This window comes from Bufo bufo, chromosome 1, assembly GCF_905171765.1.
Source record: "Bufo bufo chromosome 1, aBufBuf1.1, whole genome shotgun sequence".
NCBI classification, from domain to species: Eukaryota; Metazoa; Chordata; class Amphibia; order Anura; family Bufonidae; genus Bufo; species Bufo bufo.
In genome coordinates this window covers 143492495-143502082 of record NC_053389.1, presented here as the reverse complement: position 1 = coordinate 143502082, position 9588 = coordinate 143492495, and the positions used below count along the sequence as shown (strand labels likewise).

Below are 9588 nucleotides of genomic sequence, written 5' to 3'. Positions count from 1 at the left end.
TACACCTCTGGCTGGAGGGAAGGGGTTAGGTTAAGAATTTGGCATGAGGGGGTGCCCTTTCAATGTTTGCCTCAGGCAGCAGGAAGGATATGTGCTTCCCTGCCCCTTGCCAACAAGCACTGAGGGAGGGGGGCCCAAGCTGAACTCTTGCACCAGGGCCCATGAGCTTTTATCTATGCCCCTGTAAGTTACTATTATATATTATCTTTGAGCTTGAAAACAAGTATCAGAATCAACTTTTCTTTATGGTATATCAAGGCTTATGTCTAATTTTTTTGTGCCACAAGGAAAATATTGGCATAGGTATCTGTAATATGGGCACAAGAGGTCGGATTGGGAAGGTAGTAAAGCTCCAAATCCTTAATACTGTATCCAGCATCCATGACAGCATTCCTTACCGTCTGCTCATCTAATGACAGACAGAAGAATTTCTTCTCTCCCACCCTATAAAAGGAATTTCCAAGGACGCCAATCAAAACCAAGTGTCCACCAGGCTTCAGCAGGGTTGTAATGTTTCTCAGAGAACAGAAATATGCGTCAATATCTGTGCAGGCTGTTTCCAAACATAGTGCTGTGATCAGGCAATCCGCAGGGGGGATCACTGTGGGATCCAGTGGATTAGCCTTGGTTACATCACACTTCAGAACCTTCTGGATTCTGGATCGTAATTTGTCCTCTTTTTCCACCCAATTGTCTCTGTTTAAAAGAAATACAAAAACATGATGGCCACAGAGAGAAACTGCATAGAGAAAATTTTAATATTGGATCTTTTTTATCTTATTGGGCCTATGACACTTCCTATGAATCTCCTATAGTTCAATAATTCAGAGGAACCTCAACGATAACCAATTTTCCAAACCAAGAAAGTACATGCCACAAATTAAGGATAAAATAGGTTGTCATATGCTTTTTTATGGGATATATGACCCCGCACAAGGATGTTTTTCCACAGGGAGTTCCACATTAACAGATGGGAATGTGATGGATATAGTAAAATGCCTATTTCTTTTATACTTTTACACTTTTTGTACTTTGTATATGTGTTTTATATGGTTTTAAATCCCTTGCTCAAAAATAGCCACTATGCAATGCTCCCCCTCCGATCAAGAAAGGAATGTGAGATCAAGATGGAGCCTTAATCCGGAGACAACCCCCAAGATGAAACACAGTCTTGGAGAAAGTTTTACCTTATAAGGACATGACCAATCAGAAGCTTACAAGTAGCCTTTGCACAGGACATCAGCTGCTTGGATATTTAAACCCCCTCTGCCCCGACACATTAAAAGAAAGGAAGTTCATATTGTTCCTTAACAATATAGCTAGTCAGGACAAGGGCAGATATTCAGCAGACATTTGTCTGGATCTATTTCAGGAAAATGAGGCTGTAAGAATAGCTAAAGGGTTTTAGCTGTGACTCAGAACCTTACGCGTATATTACTTTTATCTTAACACATATTGTAAGTTCTTTGTGGGAATTATAAGTGGGATGAGAAGTCCACAATACCTCTAGCTAGGCTATCTCTGCTGTGTGTATTTTTTTTAATATAAATTATTATGATTCCCATTAGTAGTATTCCGTAGATATTTATTGTAGGTGAGTGACTTACCTGACACCTTCCAGATCACAAACAGTCTTCACAGTCTCTGACCAATCAAAGGTTCCCACTTCTCTTCTCAACCATCTCCCCAGCTCTTGTCTATTACGGTCTGTGAAATCAGTTGCAATGATATGAGAAAATGATTCACAGGCAGAGAGGAGATGGTATATTGCTGGTCCAGTTCCAATGTCAACCAAAACATCTCCTCTGAGGCCTCCTGAAAAAAGAGATTAGGATATTGGATATGTCTGGACAAGTCTGATCAGTAGAGAGCCAACCACTGCAATCACAACAGATCATGAGAATACCGCTCTGAAATGACAAGCAAATCACAATGAAAGGTAAATGATACCTTTCACTTAGCGAGTACTTTTAATCCATATCCAAATGAGCAATTAAATTAAGTACACAGAGGGCAGCCAACGCTTCTTTGTGCACCCTTGCTCCGCCCCCCCCCCCCCCCCCCCTTCTTAATTGACAGTGTCACGTTCCTGCATAGTCATCTCATCTGGCTCTGTCAACCAAGAAGGAGGGGTTGGCAGGGGAAGCAGGAGGAGCAAGGGTGCACAAATTGTGATGCTACATGTAGTGGAGAAGAACCACACACACCAATACCTCAGCTGGTCAACCCACCGCCTTAGAATGATATTCCACATACACATTATCAGCCACTGATAGTGCTCATGATTTGCCAGCAATTATCTGCTACACCTGGACTTGCCAGTGTTTCAGGATGCAAGTCCAAGTGCAGCCTGGCAATAAGAGGCAAAGTGCCAGTGTTACCTAGGCCCACTAAGGCTGCCAATTGTGGAACCAGCTGAGGCTATGAGTAAGGACTGATTGTTCGAAATAAATCAGACAGGTTGGTACTCTGGATTGCTTTTTTAATTGCAGTAAAAAAAATAAAAAGTGGATGTTTTTACTTTTTTCTACTCTACACATATTCTGTTCCAGAATATGCCCGGGTTATACCAGCATGGTCCATACAAGAAGATGTATAACAAGTAGATGTATAACATATAAGAACACTCATTGAGAAAAAAAAATAATGCACCAAGAAGGAGTTGTTGGAATCGAATTAAACTTTAGATGTTTGAATGTAGTGATGATATTTGTAAGTCATTACAATATTAGAGAAAAAGGATACGTTTGTTGGGAAAAACTGTACAATTGATAGGAGGCTCTAGTATCCTGTTAGTCCACCTTTAGCCTGAATACAAGATGAGATACGGTTGGGCATGGATTCGGGTATACAGGTTCCATGTGGTATTCTGCAGCACATTTGCCCACAGATGTTGCAGCTGGGACAGTAGATCATGCACACTAGTAGGTTGCTGGTCCCATAAATTGGTGATAAATCTAGCGACCAGGCAGGCAAAGGATGTGTTGCAATCTGGTAGAGACATTCCTAGAAAACCCTTGCTGTGTGTGGGCAAGCATTATCCTGCTGAAAAACACCAGTTGGAAGTTCTGCCATTAGAGGCAAAACATGTTGCTGCAGGATGTCTTGAGCTGTTAGTGTCCATCGTATCAGTACTGAGGGTGACCGACTGTGATATGCGATGTCTCCCCAGAGACACTGCGGTCCCCAATGCACGGAACGGCCGCACAACGGCCGTGTGCATGAGGCCTTAACCAGCAAGTGGACCATGTATTCTCTGGGTACACTAATATAGTGGTTACTGTCCCACTGAGTGTGTGTTCTTTTGGAGGTTGTATATCCAGGGTTAAAAGGCAACCTTCACCTTCACAAGTGATCATCAACCACCAGTATACCCCCAATGCATGTTTAAGGTACTGCAAACATGTTTAATCTGGGATTAAACCTAATATCAGCAGTACCGAAAACATGCATTGGGGTATACTGATGGTAGATCATCACCATTAAAAGTGGAGATTGTCTGTTAACCCCAGAGGGGCAGCTCTAGCTAGGACATTAAGGACAAAGGAAGAATGTCCAATTGCTCCTACTCCAAGGGTCTTAGGGATCAGTCCTGATTAAACAGTGAGACCCTGAGGATCTGGTGCAGAGGATGGGAGTGGTAGTGGCTCTGATGAGATGCTATGTCACAGTGTACTCCCTCAGGTCGTTGCTCCCTAGGGTTTGGTGCAATAAAAAGATGGAATGAAGGAATCAGGCAGACATAGTAGAACAAATGTCTTTCTTTACTGAGCTCAAAGGATATCCAGCTGCAGTCTGTACAAGGTGCAATGTCCCTATCCCCAGCTGATGAGGTATGGTGGAAGGATTCTCTTTCTCCTGATTCACCTTCACTATAGCTATAAACTGGCACCTATGACTATAGGTGTCAAACTGATAAAGGCTTTTAGGTTTGCCTGACCTGGACTATGGGTATGGGTGTCTTAATGTGTTCTCCCTGTTCTGCAGCAGGATCTGTGAAGCTATAGTTACTGGTCATCCTGCTGACTGTAGTGCTGTGACTGTGAAAAATTTCCACAGTCTTGGACCTTCAGTCTCTCTGGTGTAGTGTTCCTCACTGTTGAGCTGATTAAGACTCTTGGAGCAGGAGCAGATGTTTGTGCTTCCTTGCTCCTCACCAGCCTAGCTAGCTGTGCCCCTCCTGGCAAGAAGTCGGACCAGCCCACTGCTACCAAGAAGGGGAACAATGGGATGGTTAGTTTTGTTCCTAATGCCAAATGTACTTTATCATTTCTGGTGTACTGAGCATAACATGACAATGAAAATACATAACATAGTATAACATATCTGGGGTACTGGAATTCTATAGTCCTGTGAGATCACTACTCCAGAGAGACTGCAAGAACACCAAGATACAGCATTCCAAGAAGCTACAGCATTGATAGTCAACAAAGTGACCAGCATACCACAGCTTTACAGACCCTGCAGCAGGTGAGTGACTACAGTTCAGACACCCATCACCTAAACAACATCTAGGCCAGACCAACTCAAAGTCTGCATTACACAGTGGACAACCATAGCCACAAGTGCCCGCTTCCATCTGTTAGTCAAAGGTTCAAGATAGCACATCAGAGGTGCCATAAATTGCCACTTTGCCTATCACCATACCTCATCTGGGGATAGAAATTGCACTTTTTACAAACTACTGCTGGATGTACTACAAGTTATCTTTTCCACTGCCTAAAAAGAGACATTATACTTTTACTTTTGGCCTGAGGGAGTCTTTGTATCACCTTTCCACTGCACCAATCCCCAGGGAGCAACAGCCTGAAGGGGTAAACCATGACAAAACATCTCATCAGGGCCACTTCCATCCTCTGCACTTGCTCCTCAGAGGCTCACTGCAAAAGGGCATAAGGCATAAATAGAACAGGCATGAGGGATAGAGGGAACCATCACAGAATACAGTCTAAGGTTAATGGAACAAGGGAGTGAAACCGTTCAACCAAAAAAGTAATTTATCTAAATGTACTCAAACTAAAAATGATATGTGTCTCTTGAGTTAAAGCCTAATATTTGTAACTGGAACCAGATGTGATGTGTGGGGCAAAAGATCTACACTTATTTGCCAGTAATATGGAATGGCATAGGTGTCACGGTGGGGAGTGGAGAAAACTCCCCACCATACAATGAGAAGCAGGTGTGGTAGCAACTAAGCCAGGACACCGAGGACAGGGAGCAGGTCATCTCCTAATGCTTCCCTAATCCTCTCCCTTACTCCTGACCATATGAGCGGACCTGGATGGTAGGACGGGTCATATCCAGGAACCTTGGACCCTGAGTTGCCCTGATAATCCCTCAAAATAGGGAGGGGACTGAGACTACCTGTTCATCCCAGACACAGATAAACAGGAGTCTCCCCTAGCCTAGTTGCAGGGAAAAGTGGAGACCATAAACAGCAACTGGATTGGCAGGTAAGAACACAGAACAACACACTTACCTGCCGCTGCCACCACGACTGGAACCCGAGCATAAGTACTGGAGTCCTCACACCAAACAGGACACTGTACCAACAACACACAGGGGTATCCAGCACACCAGTTACTGCCTGGACCCCCATGCAGCAAGATGCATGGCGGCCCCAGGCAGCGCTGCATCCAGGCTTGTGGTTCCCCCTCTGGGGAACCCTGAGACCCCCTTCCGGAGGCACAACACACAGGGAACATTTCTGGCAAACATGCTGAACTACAGACACCAACAGACCAGACATGTAACAACCACTAGACAAGACAACCACCCATACGTAAACATCACCAAACATATGCAAGGGTAGTAAAGGGAAGGTAGACAACAGGATGACATAGATGACATCGGGGAGACATCGATGTCCCACTAGGTGGCCCTTAAGGACTGGGCAGATAAAACACCCAGGACCAACAAAGGCTGGAGTACAACTGACTTCAGTCTGGAAGCCACAGGTGATAAAACCCAAGTGGCGACACCCAGCCAGGAAGTTAACCCCTCCAGCACCAGACAGGGGAGGAACCAGGAGAAGGGGAGCATTGCCCCTGGCAACCAGCATGTACGGCAAATGTGTCACGGCGCACAACAAAGAGAGTGACAATAGGTTTTTAAAAATGAATGACCGCAGAACATGAGAACAATTGGGTATTGTAAATATTCTGGCCTCCCTGTATAAAAGTAGAATCGAAAGGATGAGGCCCCTTTAGTGATTTAAAACCCTGAAGCACAAAGATTCCAGCTATGAGTAAAGACACCGATTTAGACATATTTGAACATATGGTTATGGTGGAAATAATGAACCTAAACACCAAAGTTTCCTTTGATGAAGCCTGTTGGCAAAACGCCTTGGATGAGTAAGGGACACTGGTATGGTAGATATAATTTTTGGTTCACATTTTGTCCTTGTCTTTAGTCCAAGGGTTGGACAACAGTTAAGACTTGCTTGTATCTCTGTGGAGAAGGTACCGTAGATTTTTATCTACCAGTGGTCCTTCACTTATTTGTTTCATCAATGCAGTGTGGACTTTTTCTTATATGTTTTTAATATGATGATTTAATAAATAATACATCATTTTAAGATTATTTTGTATCATGTATGATTCTTGGGTATACACCCTGGTTCTGTAGGAGTTGTGTTTGACATGTGTAGCCCTTATAGGTCGGTTAATATACAGTAGGTGTTCAACCCCATTAGAGGTAGACATATTGTATCTGGCATTAACAGGCTTACACAATATTGTAGCCCATATCTTGATGTTATCCTGAGAGACTATACTTGGAACGGTGGATGATGATACAAAATACAGAGAATGGAAACCTTAATCTACATACCAGCATCAGAGGAGATGACAGGGAAGAGGTACTGTATATGATGGGAGGATTACAACTCAAAGCATACATTTTTTTTTATAGTTATGGACCACAGGCATGCTTTCAGTGAGACCTGGGAAATAGGGTCATGACATAAGAGAATAATTTCATCCCACATGCCCTTTCCTCCCCCACACCAAGTGATTCTCAAATCTATCCTTTGTATTAATGATTCAATATAATACACCATCTAGACTGTTTTTGTAATATAAATGTCCCCCAGTTTCATCCCTTTTTCCCTTGATGTCTTGAGACTTGTATTAACAAATGCAGGATAACATACTGTAGCACCCAGGAGTAAGGGTACCTTGGACTATGAACATTTGTGGACATTTGTTCCTATTGCTACTGTGGAAAGCCAATAAACTCCCTACTTTATTGCACTTTGAATGGTTAACTTGCACTATGATTTATGCTGTTGTGTGCACTTATACTGTTTCATATTATTAACCACTTAAGGACCACAGGTTTATACCCCCTATTGACCAGGCCCTTTTTTACAAATCGGCACTTCACAACTTTAACGGTTTATTGCTCGGTCATGCAACTTGGCACCCAAATGAATTTTACCTCCTTTTCTTCTCACAAATACAGCTTTCTTTTGGTGGTATTTGATTGCTGCTGACATTTTTTGTTTTTCCGATATTAATCAAAATAGGCCGCAATTTTCTAAAAAAAAGTGCATTTTTAACTTTCTCTGGTTAAATTGTTCAAATATAATTACATTTCTATACAAGTTTGTGTCAGAATTTATTGCGCTACATGTCTTTGATAAAAAAAAATCCAATAAGTGTATATTTATTGGTTTGCGCAAAAGTTATAGCGTTTACAAACTATGGTACAAAAATTTGAATTTCCGCATTTTGAAGCAGCTCTGACTTTCTGAGCACCTGTCATGTTTCCTGAGGTTCTACAATGCCCAGACAGTAGAAAACCCCCACAAATGACCCCATTTCGGAAAGTAGACACCCTAAGGTATTCGCTGATGGGCATAGTGAGTTCATAGAACTTTTTATTTTTTGTCACAAGTTAGCGGAAAATTATGATTTTTTTTCCTTACAAAGTCTCATATTCCACTAACTTGTGACAAAAAATAAAAACTTCCATGAACTTACTATGCCCATCACGAAATACCTTGGGGTGTCTTCTTTCTTGAGGTGCTAGAATGCCAGGATAGTATAAATACCCCCCAAATGACCCCATTTTAGAAAGAAGACACCCCAAAGTATTTGCGGAGGGGCATGATGAGTTCATGTATGATTTAAATTTTTTTTCACAAGTTAGCGGAAAATGACACTTTCTGAGGAAAAAAAATAAAAAATAAAGTTTCCATTTCTGCTAACTTCTGGCAAAAAAAATTAAAAATCTCCCACGGACTCACTATGCCCCTCAGTGAATACCTTGGGGTGTCTACTTTCCGAAATGGGGTCATTTGTGGGGTGTGTTTACTGTTCTGGCATTTTGGGCGGGGCTAAATTGTGAGCAACCCTGTAAAGCCAAAGGCCCCTTTCACACGGGCGAGTATTCCACGCGGATGCGATGCGTGAGGTGAACGCATTGCACCCGCACTGAATACCGACCCATTCATTTCTATGGGGCTGTTCAGATGAGCGGTGATTTTCACGCATCACTTATGCGCTGCGTGAAAATCGCAGCATGCTCTATATTCTGACGCAGGCCCCATAGAAGTGAATGGGGTTGTGTGAAAATCGCAAGCATCCGCAAACAAGTGCGGATGCGGTGCGATTTTCACTCACGGTTGCTAGGAGACGATCGGGATGGAGACCCGATCATTATTATTTTCCCTTATAACATGGTTATAAGGAAAAATAATAGCATTCTGAATAAGTAAGTAAAATAGGGCTGGAGGGGTTAAAAAAAAATAATAATAATTTAACTCACCTTAATCCACTTGATCGCGATGCCCAGCATCTCCTTCTGTCTCCTTTGTTGAATAGGACCTGTGGTGAGCATTAAATACAGTTACAGGACCTTTGATGACGTCACTCCGGTCATCACATGGTACGTCACATGATCTTTTACCATGGTGATGGATCATGTGATGACCGGAGTGACGTCATCAAAGGTCCTGTAACTGTATTTAAAGTGAACCTGTCACCAGGATTTGATGTATAGAGCTGAGGACATGGGTTGCTAGATTGCCGCTAGCACATCCGCAATATCCAGTCCCCATAGCTCTGTGTGCTTTTATTGTGTAAAAAAAAACGATTTGATACATATGCAAATTAACCTGAGATGAGTCCTGTCCCCGAACTCCTCTCACGTACAGGACTCATCTCAGGTTAATTTGCATATGTATCAAATCGTTTTTTTTACACAATAAAAGCACACAGAGCTATGGGGACTGGATATTGCGGATGTGCTAGCGGCCATCTAGCAACCCATGTCCTCAGCTCTATACATCAAATCCTGGTGACAGGTTCCCTTTAATGCTCACCACAGGTCCTATTCAACAAAGGAGACAGGAGTAGATGCCGGGCACCGATCAAGTGGACTAAGGTGAGTTAAATTATTATTATTATTTTTTTTAACCCCTCCAGCGCTGTTATACTTTCAGAATGCTATTATTTTCCCTTATAACCATGTTATAAGGGAAAATAATACAATCTACAGAACACCGATCCCAAGCCCAAACTTCTGTGAAGAAGTTCGGGTTTGGGTACCAAACATGCGCGATTTTTCTCACGCGCGTGC

The 9588-nt window shown here is 42.6% G+C and overlaps 1 protein-coding gene across 1 annotated transcript in view; it reads right to left on the bottom strand.

The window, feature by feature from the left end:
- Positions 1-266: 266 nt before the first annotated feature.
- LOC120999241 (indolethylamine N-methyltransferase-like) overlaps positions 267-9588 on the bottom strand; it is an 82179-nt gene continuing 72857 nt past the window's right edge. The window contains exons 2-3 of the mRNA XM_040430113.1: positions 1608-1815; positions 267-696 (exon numbers count right to left, since the gene is read on the bottom strand). Of these exons, the coding sequence (XP_040286047.1) occupies positions 267-696; positions 1608-1815 (638 nt within the window). The remainder of the gene's footprint in view (positions 697-1607; positions 1816-9588) is intronic.